Source organism: Melanerpes formicivorus, unplaced genomic scaffold (assembly GCF_026170545.1).
Source record: "Melanerpes formicivorus ecotype bairdi unplaced genomic scaffold, bMelFor1.0.p_v2 SCAF_15, whole genome shotgun sequence".
Classification (NCBI taxonomy): Eukaryota; Metazoa; Chordata; class Aves; order Piciformes; family Picidae; genus Melanerpes; species Melanerpes formicivorus.
This window is the reverse complement of record NW_027142367.1, coordinates 4,938,863-4,960,446: the sequence shown is the minus strand read 5'-3', so window position 1 is coordinate 4,960,446 and position 21,584 is coordinate 4,938,863. Positions and strand designations below refer to the sequence as shown.

The 21,584-nt window shown below is 42.1% G+C and overlaps 1 protein-coding gene across 1 annotated transcript in view; it reads right to left on the bottom strand.

Moving 5' to 3' along the window:
* Positions 1 to 21,584, bottom strand: part of GALNT12 (polypeptide N-acetylgalactosaminyltransferase 12) — a 63,522-nt gene that overhangs the window by 14,447 nt on the left and 27,491 nt on the right. The window contains exons 6-8 of the mRNA XM_068147480.1: positions 16,410 to 16,586; positions 12,395 to 12,526; positions 2,362 to 2,475 (exon numbers count right to left, since the gene is read on the bottom strand). Coding sequence (XP_068003581.1) covers positions 2,362 to 2,475; positions 12,395 to 12,526; positions 16,410 to 16,586 — 423 coding nt within the window. The remainder of the gene's footprint in view (positions 1 to 2,361; positions 2,476 to 12,394; positions 12,527 to 16,409; positions 16,587 to 21,584) is intronic.

Here is a 21,584-nt window from a genome sequence, read left to right as displayed (position 1 = left end):
AGAAATGTCCTGCTGGTTCCCATCTCACTTGTGCTTCTACATCTTGTCTTATCTCAGCCTCCCTCTCTTCCCCCACCTGCAGCTCTTCCTGCTGTCCACTACTTCTTTTGCAACCATACTTGTTACCACTTACTCACATCCCCATTTGCCAGCTACAGTCTGTGTTCCCACATTCAGTCCCCCTTCCCCTATCCACTACTGGGGTCTCCATTGATTCTGCCTATTTCATACTCCCTCCCTGTAGCTCCTAACTGCTCCTTCTGTCACACATGCCCTGCTCTTCACCTGCTGCCCTAACTCTGCCTCAAACTTCTGCCCTCTGTCACCTTGGGCCCCTTCCCCTGGCTCTATCAGCCCTCCTGTGCCTTTTGCCAATTTCACTAATATTCTTTTGCCCATTTCTTGTGTTTGGCCTTCTCTCCTGGTGCTCTGCAGTTCTCCTGTGTCATCTTACATTGCAGTCAGGTAGTTTCTCCATATCTCCTGGATGCCAGCAGAGGGAGCAGTAACTGCACAGCTCCGGGAGCTTCCCTGCTCTGTCTCATGCCTACCATCTCAGGCATGACGATGTATGTGCCATCAGCAGAGATGTAAGAGCACTAATACTCAGTGCTTTGGCATCTCTGCAGTGAATTCAGTTGATCTTCCAGTGCTAAACAAAGGACAACTGCAAAAATGTCATTTCATGACAACTTATCTCTGAAATGTACTCTCTCTTTTGCCTTCTTTTGCCTCTTTTATCCTACGTCTTCATTTTTTTCTTGGTGGAAGGGATAAAATTTAAATAAACTTTTTTGTCAGAGAAATACCAAAAGATTCAATGCCTCTCCCCTCTGTAACCTGCAATGCAAGGAGAAGAAAAAATAAATCTATAAATCAGTTTTGTGTGTGAGCATATAATCCCATACACGATATACTACTTAATCTACAAAAGAAATCAACTTATTCTCATAAGGAAGTGGCTTAGCTAGGTTATCTGATTAATTTGTCTTCTCTATAGGTGTATAGAAGTTCAGCATACTTGAGCATGAAGCTGAGTTGAGGCTTGACAAACATCTCTCAGTACAGATGACACAAGATTCTCCCCTGCCTTCCCCTGCATCTTTGTGTCCAGAATGGAAACATTAGGGAAGTTACAACACAAACTATACATAAGCTAATAAATAATACTAAATGCAGTTGTAATACTTAAGGGAACAAACTTGCTATCAGCAAAAAAGAACCTACTTTCTTTTCCAATTCAAAGCACAGTGCTCAGACTGTTGTTTGTTTTTCTTTTCTCATTTAAAAAACAATTCATATGAGAAGCTCTCTCTTCAATACAGACTTGTTTTCCCCTCCTCAAGCTTTCATGTTTTTTTTACAGCAGAGTTCAAGAGGATAACAGATATGCTGCTTATCTGCCACATCTCTGTATCTTTTCCAAGCTTTCTTAAATGAGTGTTTAGATTAATTTCCTTCAAAAACCCCAAACAGTCAAGTCACCCAAACTGCCACATGGTTATGTAGTTACTCTCAGCAAGACCCTACATATTTCTCCACCCCTCCCCACTAAGAGAATGCCCACATAGTCTGATCTGGGCTAGAAGCCAAAAATCAAGTTAGATTGGCAAGTACACGTTACATGCCACACACCAAATCTCAGTTCTAGAAGATGGACACTTGAAACCATGCAAAACAGCCACTGTTGATGGGCACGTGGTGTCCCACAGCACTTTTGCCACAGCATTACAGAGAGCTTTTTAGATATCAGAGCTAACTACTGCTGCATACAGTTTCAGTCAGCATGGAGAAAGACACTAACAAGACTTTCAGCTTCAGAAGTTAAAACCAAAAGAGCAAGAATGAAAGTGTTAAGAGGAGATCACTGCTCTCCAGGATTCTGGAGCCCGAGCCAAGGAGAGGCTGCTGTCCAAAACATCTTGTGCAGTAACATGACCACCAAGAGGAAGAGGCACATTGACAGACACAGGAAGAACTAGATTAGGTTTAGAACATTATTAAGATATTTGGAGGCATGGACAGACAAAAAGCTCAGATGTGCTCATCTACCCAAGACTAGCTGGAGATGAATGAACAGTGGCCTATAAGCACTGTAGCTACACTGCTGTGCTATTAACCCCTATCAATGAGTTCCGGGGAAAGGCATAACTAAGGTATGCATGAGCTCCCTGGTCTGGTCAGATCCACCTTCATACTGAAGAAAATCTGACCTGAAGATACATCAGAATTAAAAGCTTTGAGTGCAGGAATCCAAAGTAGGTTAGTGTCACCTCATTGTGGCAGCATATTCTCTCAGACCTACTGCAATGCATTATAACCATAGTGTTGGTCAAAATGAAAATAAAGCATGGATCTTACCTGGTTTTGTCCCATGCCATGACATGGGTACAGTATGATCCTGTGTCCAGTTACTTGATGTTCATTTTTAGGGTTATAATCAAAACAGAAGTTTGCCATTCCTTTATTCTTCAGCTAATCAAAACAAAATAACAAAGTATTAATCTAAAGTAAGGGAGAAGTGCTGTAGTACTTTACACTCCTAAGTTTACATCCCAGAGCTAGTGCAAATTAACTGGAACAGAGCAAATGGATCCAATGGCAACATTTCTCTGACTAATGTAGAATAAAACTGTTGGGACTGTCTTGGCTGTGGGCATTGGACCAGCCAGACACGATGGCTTCCCCCAGGAACAACACCATGTTCCAGTGTATTTGGCAAATGAAGTAGGCAGGAAATATGAAAAGCTGTGTTGAAACCAAACAGACCAGCAACTCATGCAGAACAAAAGTTTGCCATGTCTTTTTTCCCCCACAGGATCTACTTGCTCAATTTTCACATGAAAAGGTGGCTGCATACTTTTCTCAGTCTGTCAAATGGGCAACGTTAGAAGAATTCATTCTCAAAAGGACTCCAGTACCTTCTTGAGGTTGAACAAGCAGACAGATTTCAGGACTGGAAATTATCAAAGGTGGTAAGATAAACCTTTGGGAAGAGACACTTGGTGTGATACTAATTCTTTATTAGTATTGCTGATCTCTGACACAATAGGTGCATGTTTTGGACTTGGCCAGGATAAGGTTTATTTATTTATTTGTTTGTTTTTATTACAAGAAGCTGGCAGGGGCAACAGTCAAGACAGCCAGAGGAACCAGCCAGTGGAGCATTAGGTGCCAACTGACATCATGCCCTCACAAGGTGAGGGCTGGCCAGGCAAGCACAGGCATTTCAAGTAAGTCACTGGCTGCAGTGCAGCAGGGTCAGGCAAACAGGCTGGGCCACTGTGGTCAGTACAGCATTTTGTATCACTCACTTGATATACTACTTCATCAGTATTATTGATACTCCTTCTCTCTTTCTGTTGTTCTTTTAAACTCTCCTTATCTCAACCCATGGGATTTTTGCCTTTTTTCTCCCTATCTTCCTTCCCAGGAAGGGAGTTGAGGTGAAGGGAGACAGCTGTGTGAGCAGCCTCAAGGGGTTCAGCTGCCAGCTGGGGCTATACCACAACGGCACACCTTTCAAATTGTAAAATACTAAGTTACCTGACTTTAAGCATTAATTGCCAGGGATTTGCCTTTAAGTATTCAGGATACAGAAGTAACTATCATAACAATATCATAACAATTACTGACTCCTGGTATCAGCCATTAAACCAAATTCAGAATTATACAGAGCAAAACAGGTTCTGAAACAGAGGTTCAAGATGAATGCCCCTGCTACCGAGTGCAATTGTATCACAGACAATAAGAATAAGCAGAGTAGATCTCAGAAGAGTTACTTCAGCAAGCTGTAATTTCACCACTTTTCTCTAATTGTGATTAACTGTATCCTCAGCTTCTTAACATGAAGAATGAACAGGCACAAAGGGACTGCAGAAGGCTAAAACCAAACAAAAACAAACCCTGCAGGACCCAAACCCACCACAGAGCAAACCATACAAGTCAGAAAATTAATTACTTTTATTCTACAAATACTCTTCTTTCCCTGCTTTCACTTGGATTGCTATTCAACATCTTCTTTTCACTACTTTTGTGCCCACTCTTGCTGAGAGATGGCCACACATCCAGTGCTCTGCATACCTGAGCTACCATCCCAAGGCAACAGCAGTGTACTTGGGGACTGGGAAGGGGCACTGAGCCACCATGGCTTGGGACCCCATGCAGGGTTTCTGGGGCTGTAAGGATCTCCTTTCAGAGCCAAATGTATACATTTGGACCTAAGTCTTTACCCTTACAGGCTGTGCCTCTTAATCACTCTCTGAATAAATTTTCAATATACATTTAGTGTAATTTTTCAGTGTAGGATAAACTAACATCTGAATTTGGTGTATAGGAAGATTCATCCTTAGTTTAGTGCCCAAATTTACCAGAAGCAAAAGGAACCCCTGGGGAATCTTTCTACAGAAAGCACTGCCTGATTTGATGGGAAAGCACTAAACCACTGCACCCCTCCTAAAGCTGTTAAAGGAAGAGATTTTGTTTACCTTCATAACGCTAGACAAGAATTACACTTTAAAAACCAGGAAATAAACATAATGACTTACAGATGATTTTTAACATTACCATGGAACCACATAAACAATAAATGTTCATGTTTCTACATTCTACATCAAGAAATGCCAACCTAAAGTCACAACTAGTTTAAAATGGCAACCATATCTCTAAAAACATAAATCAGTTTCAGTTGTCAGTGGCTGTCCTCTGGATCAGAGTCCCCTTAGTATGCTTAGTAATGTAGGATTTTGTCTACCTCCTGCCTCCAAGGAAAGATAAACAGAGCGAAACCCTTATCAGCGTTGCCCGTCCAGACATCTCAACACCTTCACTACCACTCCAAGCACGCAGTCTTCACTGTCAGCTCCCAGCACATGCTCAAGCATGTGCTCCCTTTTGTGGCCTGGAATTTTCAGTGACCTATTTTAAAATGCTGTGCACCACCAGAACTACAGTAACTCTCCAATACACTTTACTCAATGCCCAAATACAGACAGCAAAACAAAAGCTGCAAAAGATTATTAACTTCACCTAGCAAATACTCTCTTGTACCCACACTTCATGAGGAAGTCTAATAGATGTTCAAGACCTAATTTGTGGGAATACTGCATACTAAGCTGTTAAATGACCCAATCTGAAATGACAAAGATATGAAAATAATCAGATTTGAAAATCTGATTGCGGCCTAATTTATGCAATATACATATATAAATAAATAAATTTAATCCAATCCACCCTCTGTTCCAAAGCAGGAAAAAGTATGAGAGAATTTGTGAGAGTAATATTTTCCCTTATTAAATGAGAACACAGTTTAAGTTCCTTTTACATGCAACAGTTCTATCAAAACAGTAATCATCCAGTCACTTCTGAAGCTATCTTTGTTCTCATACCCACCATAAACAAGTCATGCAAGAAGAACAAAATTTTCTCCATGACTTACCTGAATTCTTTTGCAGAATGCTGCATTAAAGAAACAGAAGCAAGAAAAAAAATGTTGATCACCTTGCCATTGTAACACATTTCAGTTCTAAAAAGTTCTGCTCATGCAGGGTTATTGGCTGTGTCTTTCTACAGCATTTGCCTCCTATTGAAATGTTGCAGCTGGACTCTACCATGCCATTTAGTTACCGCTCTGTTTGGAGGCTGGGAAAGGTAATAAACAGCAATTTATCCCTTACTGCTTGGAGAAATCTAAATCTGTTGTTTCCTAACATCTGGAGACTTGCATATAATGACACAATACAGATGGCATTCTGCAAATAATTCTTAGGTTTTGGGGGTTTTTAAGACAAAATCCATTTCACATAACTGTAAGCAAAGCATCAACAAAAGATTTGGCATTATGACTTCATTACATTAGTTGATAAATACAGCCAGTGGAACACAGCCAACCTTCCTCTTCATCCATAAAACAGATCAGAATCCTCTTTAGTCTGCCACAGAGATACTGGTGCTGATGCATTACTGGTATGTGCATCTGATACTGTGGGACATACCAGGATGTGAATTTGTAGTAAGCCAATGGCTTCAGGGTTCTGACCAGGCATAAGCTATTACCTAAAAAAGGTGATCTGAGCAGTAACAGGGAATGATTTGACTGAGTATACACCATTTTCTTATCACCCTTCTTGGAAAAATGATTGCAAATATCCTCAGATTTCTGTTAACTTCTTAAGTTCGGTGCTGAAATGGGAAGGCAACATTGATGACTAAGATCCTTTGAAGGAATCAATGATGAGAAGCTGCTGTTAGAAATCAGTTGCTCACCTCAGCCTCTCTCTGGGAAGCTCAAGAACACAGAAGCACATCTCAAGTGATGGTGTGTGCACTTGAGATAAAGAACAATCACTTGAACTTTTCCCATTTTGTTTAAAGCCTTCAGAGTCTGTACAGCCAACAGAGCGGTGAATATTTTCCTGTGAAGGGCATCAGATCTCCAGGTCTAGTTAGCAATAACCTTGGGTACCAATTCAAACTCAAATGACACTCCAGTGAAACTCGAGTGACAGCTCTACAAATTGTATCATAATACAATTTCAGAGAGATAACCTAAAAGAGGCTGGTTTGGAGCCTGACAACTGGGAACTTCTAATATTAGACATGTAGTAGTCTTTTTGATCATATAACTTCAGCCACATAGCTAAGATCTCTTCTTCTGTAAGCTTGTCCATATGTATCATGGGTTACCTTGACAATTTACAAAATTGCCTCTTTTGAGTCACAGGTTAAAAAAAACTCTTCTAGCTATAAAGGCTTAAAATTTTTCTTCCTGATCTTTTGCCTTGTGTGCTTGGTTTTGTTTGTTTTTTCTGGTTTTTTTTGTTTGTTTGATGGGTTGGTTGGTTTTGGTTTTTTTTAAGGTTATCTCTGGTCTAAATTAAATGAAACATATGACTAAGCATTTGGAAATTTATGGAAGACAAGATGGTCTTAGGGGAAAGTGTGGGAGGAAGCTGCTAACGGAAAAATGATCTCCCAAATGATTCAGTCACTTGCAGACACCTTTAAGGATAGGAAGTGAAAAGAGCCATCCATCAGCTAGGTAGCCACCACAGACATCTATCAGCTTTGTTGCTTCACGATCAGCTAGAAACTATTTCAGAAGAAAACAGAAAACTTCTTGTATTGAAACATAACATGGTCTCACTGCTAAGTGATTCAACTTACAGAAAAGTGTCAATACTGGTTTTTAACAGCAATCTGGATGCCAGGTTCAAAGCCAAATTTACCAGATGACCATGACCTTTACCTCAGGTATGTGCCCTGAATGCCAGCTATACTTAGTACACCTCAGTAGAGGACAGAAACCCTGCCTATTACCTGGGCCTTGCAGCCATGCATTTCCACAGTCACTAACAAGATGCCAGCACTGCCCAGCTGCTCCTTTTCACTTAGCTACACAATGCAACAACATCACAAAGCTAATATGAAACCCAAGACAAAGTTGCTAGTAGTGCCCATACCATCCCTCCCCAGGGCAGCTGAGATCTGTGAGCAGACCTAGTCTTCTGGCCTATCTAGGTGGCCAATCTGTGCAGCACACAAACCTGGGGTTCAGGTCTTTTAAAGATTTCTTCACAAGTGCCCATTCAAGCATGGCCAAGTCAGATGCCACAAGAGAAAGGCAGACATCAATACTCCACACAAAAACCTAAATGGAATTGCCAGCCTTTCCATAAAACACTAACATCTTATTTTAACTCACAAAGAGACCACCAGCCTCACTCCCACCAAAAAAAAAACCAAAAAAAGTAAATCAGACCAAAAAATCCATGTCCAAATGTGTAGTTCATGTTCCATACAAAGTTCCAAAGCTACATCAAACCCAAGGACCAGAAACACACTGCTTGTACGACTGCCCAGGCCACTGTTTTGCTTAAAAATAGCAGCTGCTTGAGCCAAGCCAGGAGACTGAATCATACAACCACAAAACAGGTAAGGCAGGAAGGAACCTTTAAAGACCATCTAGTCCACCCTTCCCTGCTATAGGCAGGGACATCTTCCATTAGATACGGTTGCCCAAAGCCCCATCCAACCTGACCTTAAGAAACTCTTTCAGTGCTTTATTATCCTCGCTGTGAAAAACGTCTCTCTTATATCTGTGTATAGATGTATGATAAACCATGTGACAATGTCTATGTCCCTACTATGGCAGCTGAAGTGCCTTGAGAAGAAATTTGATGCACTCTCATTCAGAGCTCTAGAAGCTTCTTGTTTACCTAGTATATCACTGCACAAAATGATAATGGAAGCTCAGATGGAAGTCAGATTTACCTCTAAATTTTGTTTGCTCTTTCACTCTAATAGTGAATAGAGACTTGCAATGTGCTCCTACAAAGATGCTATGCAAAGAATAGTCCTTAAAGTTGTGGCAATTTATTTTTCCAAGTAGTCTATGTAGTTATCTTTCTAGCTAAATGCTGCTATCCCATGCAGCTATTGAAATTTCCAATTTCACCTCATAATGGCCTCTGTAGCCTTAAGGTTTGAAATATTACATTTTGAACTCCACTCCACAGCTCCATTATTGGAACTTCTATGGAAAAGTCTGACTTAAGTTTAAAAGAAAGGGCATTTTATGAATGAGAAGGCTCATAATTTTGATAGTACCCCTTCCTGAAATATTATTTCATTCACAGTACTGGCATTGAGTGCACCCTCAGCAAGTTTGCTGATGACACCAAGCTGTGTGGTGCAGCAGACACGCTGGAGGGAAGGGAGGCCATCCAGGGGGACCTTGACAGGCTGGAGAGGTGGGCACAAGCCAACCTCATGAGGTTCAACAAGACCAAGGGCAGGGTCCTGCACCTGGGTCGAGGCAATCCCAGGCACAAATCCAGGCTGGGCAGTGACTGGCTGGAAAGCAGCCCTGAGGAGAGAGACTTGGGGGTGCTGGTGGATGAGAAGCCCAACATGAGCTCTCTCACTTGCAGCCCGCAAAGCCAATCAGATCCTGGGCTGCATCAGGAGAAGTGTGGCCAGCAGGACAAGGGAGGTGATCCTCTCCCTCTACTCAGCTCTGGTGAGACCCCACCTGGAGTACTGCATCCAGTTCCAGAGCCCCTATTACAAGAGGGATATGGACATGCTGGAAGGTGTCCAGAGAAGGGCCACGAGGATGATCAGAGGGCTGGAGCACCTCTCCTATGAGGACAGACTGAAGGAGTTGGGGCTGTTCAGTCTGCAGAAGAGAAGGCTCCCAGGTGACCTAATTGTGGCCTTCCAGTATCTGAAGGGGGCCTACAAGAAGGCTGGGGAGGGACTTCTCAAGATATCAGGTAGTGATAGGACTAGGGGGAATGGAAGGAAACTGGAGGTGGGGAGATTCAGGCTGGATGTGAGGAGGAAGTTCTTCACCATGAGACTGGTGAAGTCCTGGAATGGGTTGTCCAGGGAGGTGGTTGAGGCCCTGTCCCTGGAGGTGTTTAAGAGCAGGCTGGATGAGGCTCTGGCCAGCCTGATCTAGTGTGGGGTGTCCGTGCCCATGGCAGGGGGGTTGGAACTAAATGATCCTTGTCGTCGCTTCCAACCCTGACTGATACTATGAAATCTGATGCTACTTCATTTAGGTACTCATCTCACTAGTAAGGTGATGCATTTCCCTCATTTCTAGGCCTTAAGCAGTTTATAAGAATGCAAACATAACTCAGATAAAAATATTCAAAATTATTTTTGTTTAAATAATTTTTTTGGCAGTTAACCATTTAGACAACCAGTTCAGCATAGATAGCAAAACATTATCTGTGCATCAAGAGATGCACTGAGTGCTTCTCAATAATTTTTGCACTTATGTCAGTAATATATGGGTAATCTTAGACAGAGTTGGGGGATTGGACGTGGCACTTGGTGCCATGGTCTAGTCATGAGGTCTGTGTTAACAGGTTGGACTCAATGACCTTTGAGGTCTCTTCCAACCTTAGAGATACTGTGATGCTGAGTTTTCAACTTCAGTGCAAAGGTTTTCAAGGGAGGGAGTAACCTCCATATCCCTTCACAGTCTCCTTGAACAAATAACCTTGCGCTAAACCAAGCTGGTAACAAAGCTGACACTTTTAAACACAGTATTTCTGTGAACCAGAAAAGAACTACGTGGCTAAGGCAGGAGTGAAGAATACCATCGGTGTTTCATTGAAATTTGCAGACAGGACTCAATATCCACAAATTGGCTGAACCAGTAGGTGTCTTTTCATTACCACTTGCTTAAGAGTATCACTGTATTTTAGTCACATTTTAATTATTTCTTCCAAAAAAAGGTGGATTCTTGTTATGCTCACAACTAGATTACAGCATTTGAAAAACTGTTTTCAGAGAACAGATTACACTGTAGATACCTTGAGCAGCAATGAATGAGAATTATTATTTCTAGGTGTTGTCAACACTTTTCCAGAGGAAGACACGTACAGTTAAACCCTGAAAAGAACTGCACAGTTCCCATCCCCCCCCCGGAGGTTGAAGCATTATCACCACCATCCATCTTGTGGTAGGGCAAAGTGTAGAGGTGGAGCAGAGGATAAGGTTTCCGAAGTGCTGCTGGAAGGTAAGCCTTATAGTACCTTATTGCTTCAACTGTCTCGGACTTTGCAAGTGATTCAGCATAAAAAAACATAAAAACCAAACCAATGTTGTACTGGTGTCTGTTCAAGGTACTGGATTTTACCTTTCAAGCTAGTGATCACACAGAGAGACCAACCCAGGTACAAGCTCCAAGACAAATGGAGGAGGGTAGCTATTCTCTCAGAGGCTCCTGAGGGCTTTGCTGTCAACTTTCACACTCCCTACAGGAGCTCCTACAGCTCCCTGTGGAAATTACATCTCCCTGTGGGAAATCACAGCCTTTTAACACTAGGATAGTTTTTGTTCAGCAGGTAACAAAGCTATTGGGGAAGACTGTGGGGAGACCTGGTTTCTGTATGCTCTATACACCCACAGTGACCAAGTTTTTTCCTCCACTGAAAGAGATCCAGCAGAGACTTAGCAGCTGAATGCAGATGGCATCAGGACATGACTGCTGTGATAAGGTCTGCATGTATTGCAGCAGTGTGGGAATGCAGCTTACCTAGATCTGCAGTGATCGAGTTACCAGCAAAAGTGCTTCTAACTCAATGTGACACTGGTAATCAGGAAGGTATTTTATACATCTTTGCCTAGCAGAAAGGTGCAGTCTTGTCTTTCTAATAAGACTCACAGCAGATATCTACTGATATTTCAGAGGAAGGAGGTATTTGCTGCATCATCTCTGCCTTCATCCCTACCAAATGAGATTACAGTAATATGATATACATGGAGCCATAGTTTATTTGTGAGCTGCAAACAGCATAGAAAGTTGTTGGCTCTTAGAAAATGAGAAGATTCTAATATTGAACCAATGCAAATGGCTTGTGAATCTGTGCTGGTCTAAAGTGACCTCTGGATTAAAAGTCAACATGTTGGTTTTGACATACAAAATCCTATATGTTCTCAGAGCAGCAGCTCTTTTCCTCATCATAGTTTTCGTCGTCTAAAATGTGTAAATGCATGTTACAAAGCACACTCTTTCTATTTTCAAGTCACCAATGCAGCAGGGAGGTCATTCTGCCCCTGTACTCAGCACTGGTTAGGCCACACCTTGAATACTGTGTCCAGTTCTGGGCCCCTCAGTTTAGGAAAGATGTTGACTTGCTGGAATGTGTCCAGAGAAGGGCAACAAAGCTGGGGAGGGGTTTGGAGCACAAGCCCTGTGAGGAGAGGCTGAGGGAGCTGGGGTTGCTTAGCCTGGAGAAGAGGAGGCTCAGGGGAGACCTTATTGCTCTCTACAACTCCCTGAAGGGAGGTTGTAGACAGGTGGGGGCTGGTCTCTTCTCCCAGGCAACCAGCACCAGAACAAGAGGACACAGTCTCAAGCTGCACCAAGGGAAGTTTAGGCTGGATGTTAGGAAGAAATTCTTCATACAAAGAGTTATTGGTCATTGGAATGGGTTGCCCTGGGAGGTGGTGGAATCACCATCACTGGAGGTGTTTAGGAAGAGACCAGATGGGGTGCTTGCTGCCATGGTTTAGTTGATTAGATGGTGTAGGATGATAGGTTGGACTTGATGATCTCAAAGGTCTCTTCCAACCTGGTTAATTCTATTCTATTCCATTCCTAGAAACAAACAAGTCATCCTTTGATGCCCTTAACAGTCTCAAGATGTCACTTGGAAGGTGTAATTCATGAAAACATTACCTGTTGTCAAAGAACTCCTTCACAAATAGCATCCCCTAGAATAAAGTTTTGAGGGAAACCATACTTTCAAACCTATCAATTCTAACCGAATTCTACCAAAATCCCAAACTGATTTTGGCATAACAATACCTTCATGCTGAGTTAGTAGAAGAGCTCAGAGAACTGTGAGGAGGCCTCTTTTCAGCAGCCACGTACCATTCCAAAGAAGCCTGGTCTGTCCTCGGGTACATGAAGCTCTGGGTACACATTGTCCAAGAACCATTTGAAGTCCTTACATTTCAGCTTCTCTCGAAGCAGTCTCCTTTCTGTCACATCCCCATATGGTTCCTGAAAAAAAAATAAAAATTAAAAAGTACCCCAAGCAGAGCAGATGCTCTCTTTTAAACTCTCTGTATACATTATTAAGAACCATATGTTAAAGTGATGAGTAGGACTATTTAGGCAGTAAAAAATCCCCGTGTTTGGGTGCTGGATTTGGTTTCATTATCCTTAAAATAAAGAATTGGAATGGTGCACCTAAAACTTTAAAATATTCTAGAAAACAGTCTGTCTGAGAAAACTGCCCAAATCCCAAAGTAAGAAAGTCCCTGAATACAGATTGCTGGGAACTGAGAGGGCATATTGGAAAACTAAGCTTCCTTTAGCTGGGTAACTGTAAATCTCACAGGCAGTGAATGAATCTTGAGAATTTTAAATTATTCCATTCCATTATCCATTCCATCATCATCCATCATTACCTGCACAGACAGTTATACACTCAGCTGATGAAATTTGTAAAATTTGCTAATGCTTCCTTTGAAATGCATAGATTTGGGTGGTGGAGCATATGAAATCTTAACCACAGAAAAGCTATCATTTCAGACTCTTCCTTGTCTATAGATTGGAGCAGAGTTCACATCTTTTCATATCTGCCTTCAAAAAAAATCTGTCTGTATATTATATTGACTAGGGACTTCAGACAGTGAAGCATTGAGAGAGTGTTTGCAAATCCAGATTTTTACAGGTCGCCTGACACACTCTTTCATCAAACCACAAATACATTTGCATTTCTGAAAGCTGTGGAAATACCACTGGAAACACAAAGCAGATGTAAAACAGAGGCAGAGATGCCTGCTTGAATAAACAAAGAGCATGACACTTCAGTTTTTGAGGTCTGAACATTAATCTTGAAGCAAAACCTTATGGAACCAAATTCTGCAGCTGTATCATCAATCATTTTGCCATTATGCTATGGAACCGAATATTTGGGTTAGATGGAGCGAAACAGGCTGAACTCAACCGCTGCAAGAAGTGGTGCAGAGAGTAGTACAGACAGCAGTGGGCATTGGCAGCGGCTCTGAGGTGTGAAAAACCTCACACAAGTCTCAGCTTACAACCAATGTGTTACAATGAGCCAATATGCAAAACTAAGACACAAGTATCCTTTCAAGTTCAAGTTCTGCCTTCACTGACATTAGCGGCTCAGAGTTGTACAAGTTTACAGCATTATAGCCTGCACACAACAAGCAGAACCGGCCTGGCATTGCCTGTGAGCTCCCATCTTTGGATACACAAAACTCCTGTTTTTCTCAAAGTCACAGTCTAATAATAAAACCTAAATGGCTTTTATGATGTTAAAGTAAAACAATTATTACAAATGCATAGACTACAATAATCTAATTACCCAGTTGAAACCAAAGGCACACAAGATGGAAGCTAACAAAACTCAGCCTCCCCAGTGGCCCCCAGCATATCTTTTAAAAGCCTAATGGTTTCAAAAGCACTCTTTCTCTCAGCACTGTCTATTGGGGTAGACCATTCAAATATGGGGAGCTCCTGTTACCCTGCCTGGTCCCTAAGCTCCGGTTCTGCATAGCCAGAGGTAAGCACCCAGCAGCCCATCCCAGGGCAGTTCTCCGCTGCACAAAACCGCAAAGCCAGCACTCAGAAAACTTCCTGTGAACAGAGAAGTGCCTAGGGAGGTGAAGCATGTCCATTAACAAGCAACAGCAGAGAGTGATTTCTTTTAGGCCTGAAGTTTGGACTTTGTGCCAGAGGATCATGTAAGTAGTTTCTAGACATTGTTAGGATATTCCAGTGTTACTGTCTTTATCAGGCTACAGGCTCCCCAGAATAAATATATCCAAGCCATGAATTTGCATGCTACTCAACGGTTCTGACCCGCTAGATTTTTACCTCTTGAAAAGTTTTGCTAGTGATCTTATGTTTTCTTCCTCACAGAAAATAAACACATAATTTAAAAACAAATGAACAAGCAAACAAAACCAAAATCCACCCCAAAACAAAAAGCAACACACACACACAAAAAGAAAAGTTTAAAACCAAACCAACAAAAAATCCCAACCACCCACAACTGATACTCCAAACATTTCATTACAAGAATTTTCATCTGAGTTCCCAGGACTGTTCATTAATCTTTGTAATATTGATTTGCTGAACTTCATGAGGTTCCACAAGAGCAAGTGCAGGATTCTGCACCTGGGCTGAAACAATCGTTACTATCAATACAGACTGGGGGGGCTGAGCTGATAGAAAACAGCCCTGAGGAAAAGGATTTGGGATTGCTGATGGATGAGAAGCTGGATGTGAGCAGGCAGTGCGCACTTGCAGCCAGTAAGGCCAATCACATCCTGGGCTGTGCCAAAAGCAGCATTGCCAGCAGATCCAGAGAGGTGACTCTGCTACTTTGCTCTGGTGAGACCTCACCTCAAGTACTGTGTCCAGGACTAGAGCTCTCAATTTAGGAAGGACACAGAGATGATGGAGTGGGTCCACAGGAGTGCCACGAAAATGATCAGAGGTTTGGAGCAACTCTGCTATGAGGACAGGCTGAAGGAGCTGGGGTTGTTCAGCCTGGAGAAGAGGAGGCTCTGGGAAGAACTAATAGTGACCTTCCAGTACCTGAAGGTTGACTACTAGAAGGATGGAGAGAGACTGTTTACAAAGGTCTGTAGTGACGGACAAGGAGCAATGGCTTCAAATTAGACAAGAGCAGAATTAGAATGGTCGTTCGGAATACACTCTTTACTATGGGAGTGGTGGAACACTGGGACAGGTTGCCCAGGGAGGTGGCTGGGGCCCCATCCTGGGATATATTCAAAGTGAGGCTTGACAGTCCTCTGAACAGCCTGGTCCAGATGAGGATGCCCCTGCTTACTGCAGGGAGGATGGACTAGATGACCTTCAGAGGTCCCTTCCAGCCCAGATCATTCCATGATTCTATGATGTTTATAAAAAAGCCTTGTGCCACAACAAATCAAAGAAATACATTTTGTCTTACATCAGTCCAAAGTTTTACAATTATCACAAGACAGATAATTTTGCTAAAGATTATCACCATTCTGTTCACTTAAAGATGTACTGTCCATTGAACCTTGTTGATTAGCATTCATTAATCATGTGTCTCTTCTGTAATTCATTATTTATGTAATCCTGTATCAGCTGTTTCACAGAAGTGTCTAGAGAAAGGCAACAAGGCTGGTGAGGGGTCTGGAGCACAATCCCTATGAGGAGAGGCTGAGGGAGCTGGGGTTGTTTAGCCTGGAGAAGAGGAGGCTCAGGGGAGACCTTATTGCCATCTACAACTACCTGAAGGGAGGCTGTAGACAGGTGGGAGTTGGTCTCTTCACCCAGGCAACCAGTGACCAAAAAAGAGGACAAAGTCTCAAGCTGTGCCAGGGGAAATTTAGGCCGGATGTTAGGAAGAAATTCTTCATAGAAAGAGTGACTGGCCATTGGAATGGGCTGCCCAGGGGGGTGTGGAATCACCATCCCTGGAGGTGTTTCGGAAGAGACTGGATGAGGCGCTTGGTGCCATGGTTTAGTTGATTAGATGGTGTTGGGTGATAGGTTGGACTTGATGATCTTGAAGGTCTTTTCCAACCTTGTTAATTTTGTACTCTGCAAGTGCCCATTTCAGGCTAAACAGCTCCTTCTTACTTGGGTCACCTTGCCTAGCCTGACTTTTTCGTTTATTCATTCATTCATTCATTTAATATTGGCACAAATGTGGCAACCTTCCAGTCTTACAGAGTTTTTCCATGGAATTAAAAATGAACCGTGTGCGTACATAACTCTGCATCTGGGGAAAAGTGTCACAAAACATAAGAAACAAACATAAAAAGCACTTCACGTTAAATACCAGCTAAGTTAACAGTTAATTCATTGCAAACAAATTGTATGGCAATTCCAACAATGAACTTCAACTCACCAGGCGAGCATGTGGGTTTCGGTGATAATAGATTTCTTTATAGCCATCCATCCACACTTCAGCTGCGCGCACACTGTTGGCCAAAGCTTTAGACCGCGAGTACGGCGCTTGTTTGGGGAAGACGTGACCCACATGAGAGCAAGGGTGGATCTCAAGGCTTCCTCCACACTGCCATATCTGAACAAAGAATTGACATTGTGCATCATTAACTTGAAACTTTGCAAGTAGGAGAACGCAGTAACAGTAAGTCTTTGCAAGGATATGTGGTGGTGAGAGAAAGTTCAGTTCTCCCACACACACAAAGAAACCACGGCTAACTCAGTTGGAGAAGCAGAAATGAATATAAGCTATATTTACAAGCAGGATGAAGTGAAGATGATTATATACACAATATACAGTATTTACAATATGTACAGAAATATACAGCAAAGAACGTAATACAGAACAAAACTTTCCCTCCTCCAGCGAGGAGGGTGTCCCCCCCCGTACCCTCTCTCTCCCCCTACCTCCCTTTTTTCCCAAAAAGGGTTAGAGAGAGAGTAAAGGTAATTATTAATTCTGTTAGCTCAAAAGCGTATGCAAGAATTAGTTTCTTATCTGTTAGTTTAAGGTTAACTCCATCCAGCACAGCTGTTGCTCAGAGAGAGACTGAAACAGACAGGCTGAAAAAGACAGACAGACTGAACTGAGATTCAAACTGAACTAAAACTTAAAAGTTTCATTCTACCAATCTACCAATGAAATTCGTTTAGAATATCTTGTTTTCATTATTTCACCAAAACATTCAGCCAGCCAGAGTATTCCAGTAACTGTCCCGTTCTTAAAGGCACAGCCTAAAACAGTCACAGGATAATACCTTCCTTAAAAACATCAGAGGATGCTGCAAGCAATATATACAATCATTGTGTGTCTCATTTGATGCCAGTAACAACATGCTTATGAAGTCAGGGCAAATCACTGGGAGTAACAAAGAGATAATCCCATGTATGGTTTACAATTATCCCTTTCTCAGCTTTACTTTCTCTGAAGGCCTGTGGTCTACAACGCAAGCTATATAGGCATTCTAAAGAGAGCTATGTTTCCAGTCATTATTCGTGTTCTGGTCATATTATTGGAGAATGATAACTTGTGTTTCCAGTTCTATATTCAGCATTTCAGAAGAAGGGTGTGGGTATCTGGTCATGAAATGTATCTAACTTTTTTCACTGGATAGAAAAAACTGATCCATGGTGGTCCAGCCACGATTAGTGAAGCAGGTTCTCCTATCTGAACTAATATTCCTAGTTGGTGTCAAGGAAAAGTACTTGAATACGAATGTGGAATTGGCAGAACTCATTCTGCCCTCATCCTTATGCCTCTAGGTCTCCATGTCAGGAAATACATGGCCCTGGAGATAAAACCAATAAATGACCACAAAGCAGAGATGCTTGTCTCAAAGCTCTGTGCAAATGTTTGTAACTATTCTCCTCTCCTTTGAAAATGGTGCACTTTTGGCAGCTCACCCACACAGCCACTAACTTCAAGTTTGATGTAATTAAAGGGAAGCATGGCTAGACATTTTCCATTTATTACTACAAAAATGTGGCAGAATGCCTATTTCTGACAGGTGCCTGAAAAAAAGTGTCTGAAGTTGTCAGGTGGGAGGAAAGGCAGGACACAGTGCTGCTCTTGGAACACACTTGAGACTATCACCAATGGTTTCCATAGACTACCTGTTGAAGTTTCTTGAGAACTGGCACTCCAGTGAGCTAATTCCCCTCAAGTATTAACCATTTGGAGGTGACAGCTCCAATACACTTGACATTTGGGGGTTAGAATTAGATGATCATTGTGGTCCCTTCCAACCCTGAGTGATACTATGATTTAAACTGGAAGAAGATTATAGGGATTGCACAAGAAATCTAGAATTCTGTATTGATCCTTTAAACAACTTGTGTATTTTCATGTGTAGATTGCACAACTGTCAATCCGAAAGCTGCTGTGAAAGCAGTTAACTCAGTTTCACTCTACCATCTCCCACTTTGAAGTCTGATGGAAAACAGTAGCTCCCTAACAGGACGGAGATTGGAGTCAATACAGCTGACCAATATGATCGAGAATTGTTCCTTTATTGTTCCAGTATTGTAGGCCTATAGTGCGAGTATAGCACAGTAAAGTAAAGCAAAGAAGAAGGGAAAGGAAAGGTAGAAGTGCGTATCAAGGGAACTTCTTCAACTTATAGGAACTTGGAGAGCCTTGTTGGCATAGCTTCATTGGTTCCTTATGAGTGACCACACATCACACTATTATAGATTATTGGTCCAACTACTAACGACATGTGAGATTTGTTGATGCAGCTGCATGTCCTGTTGTTCCAAGATAACTTTCTGTGTTTATAGCTAACAGTGTCCTGCTTTAGTTACATGCTGCAGGCACAGCACTGCTTTGCTACACTGCTAGCTGGCTCTGCACTTATGCTGAGCATGACCTACCACCATGTCAGGCTCTAGGCCTGCACTGCCAGATTGCTCACACTGCTCGTCACTGGCATTGCCACAGCTTCCTACAGCCAGGATTACTTTTTTAAGGTCGAATTTAATCGTGCCAGATCTGCTTGCCAGCAAATATTAAGCCCCATGGAATTTAGAACAGTTTAACAATTTCCGTATTTTTTTTTATACTCTGCATAAGCAGTTGTTTATTTATCATTACTGTTCTGATGAGTCTGTTTTTAAACAAGATATGAAGAATGGACCATAAAAACTGCTGAAGTAAAAATGTACAGTTAAGAAGGAAGCACGGTATTCTACTGTTCGACAATGAAGTCTTAATTTAAATTAAGTAAAAAAGCCTGACTGTATCTCTGTTAAATTGCTACCAAAAAGAAAATTATAGAAGAGCTTATTTTTCAATAATTGAAATTCTGAATTTCTGTAAAACATGACTGTAGGTTGCTAAGCAATGCTCATTAAGTTCTGCTTCTTCCATTGAAACAGTTCAAAACTTCTCTGGCTTTCCTGTTACAAACAAAAAATAAATATATTGCAGCCAAACAACTCCTCAAATAGCTTTGTTTTCTTTTTATTTTAATGGAAGACATTTCAGCCTCTACATACAGTCATGTAAAAATGAATAGTGATAAATTAAAGCAAGGAATTCAACAGAGAACTATAGTGGATTACCAAATGCTACCTAAGTGCCTCTGGGGAAGATTCTCCCCTAGAATTATTTCAACCTTCTGCAGTAGAGAAGCACATTAGATTCCATGTATATGTTACACACTCACTGGAATGAAAACACCATTTCTTTACTAGGACTGGCTACCTTGAAGCTCTCTTTATAAGAGCATATTGTTTCCCTTCACCACTAAAAGAAAACAAGGTGAAGTTCTGGTTTACTTTCACTTTCACCTTGAAACATGTACAGGAGTGATTTGGTTTTTTTTCCTGTTTGTAGACAGATGGTAAGAAGGACATTGAGACACTTGAGCGTGTCCAGAGAAGGGCAGCGAGGCTGGGGAGAGGCCTTGAGCACAAGCCCTACAAGGAGAGGCTGAGGGAGCTGGGATTGTTTAGCCTGGAGAAGAGGAGGCTCAGGGGAGACCTTATTGCTGTCTACAACTACCTGAAGGGTGGTTGTAGCCAGGAGGGGGTTGGTCTCTTCTCTCTAGCAACCAATACCAGAACAAGAGGACACAGCCTCAAACTGCGCCGGGGAAGTTTAGGCTCGAGGTGAGGAGAAAGTTCTTCACTGAGAGAGTCGCTCGCCATTGGAATGGGCTGCACAGGGAGGTGGTGGAGTCACCATCCCTGGAGGTGTTCAAGAGAGGATTGGATGTGGCACTTGGTGCCATAGTTTAGTCATGAGGTCTGTGTTGATAGGTTGGACTTGATGATCTTTGAGGTCTCTTCCAACCTTGGTGATTCTGTGATTACAAAACACTACAGTAACTGCTCAGATCTCTCTTTGGAATCCCCTCTCCCTGTCAGGGTCTCTAGACAACTGACCTAATGTTTATCACTTACTGACCTAGCAAGAAACCTCTATAAGCTCTACCATCTCTAACACTTTAGGACTCTCTGGAAGAAGTAAAAAGGTTTTTTAAAAATGGATGTTATCTCCTGAAAAAAAATGACAAACTGTGGAAAATACTCAATTTCTGCCCATCTCTTCTACAATTTGCTTGCTGGCTTGCAGCTGAGCACTCCAGCAGGATCTGCTGGGAGCTGGGCAGGCAGAGAAGCCTCCTTGGCCACACAAACCCATCCTGGCTGCTCCTGACACAAGACAGATTTCCAGATCCAGACAGAAAGAAACAACACAAAAAGATGAAAAGAGGCCCCAAGCAATTTGGGACTTATCCAGGCCCACAGGCAATGAAAATTTCCACCAGAAGAAAGGAATTATCAAGAACTTATTTTGTCATTTTGCACATGCATGGTGGTTTTCTCGTATGCCATGATGGTGGGTTGAAGCACATACTGCAAGCGCTGGTCCCCAGAATCAAACTTTCATTGCAATGCCATTAGCAGCACCAAGAGCAAAGCGGAAGGGGAAAGACGCCAGAACCATATTCCCCTTCACTCCTTGTACAGGAAGGGGAAGATGAAAGGGTATGTTTTGGATCCTTCTGAAAGAAGGGTTTCAATGCTCATTATGCCTACAAAGTGAAAATGTATCTAGTCAAATAGCATTAGGCAATTCAAAAACAAGGCACATTGACCTGATTCAGGATCAGGATTCATTTATCTCTCTTAGTCATCACGCTTTTAGCCAAAGCTCTGCCCTTGCACCTCTCAAAACCACAGAGTTGGGTTTGGTTTTTTTTTCAGTTTAGAATAACCAGAGTACAAGAAAGGGGAGGCTTGAAGACAAGTCCTTTCATGTCATTGGGAAGGTGGTGATTTCAGAGACTAAAAGAACAATGAATTAATTTACAGTGTTTTTCAGTATCCCTGCTCCTAATTTTCAGGTCTGGCAGGTCTAGAAACCATGGAGACAAGAGAATTAACACTGATTTATCTCTCTTGACTGTCTTCAGCACTGTGGGCAGCCAGAAGAATACAGTTCAGCAACATCTAAAAACTCTGCACTCTTACACAAAAATCCTCACTGCAGGAAGCACAGGGGCTTGAAATCAAATAGAGGAAAGCATGTCATGCACAATTTGGATCCAGATGCCCAGATCCTACTGGC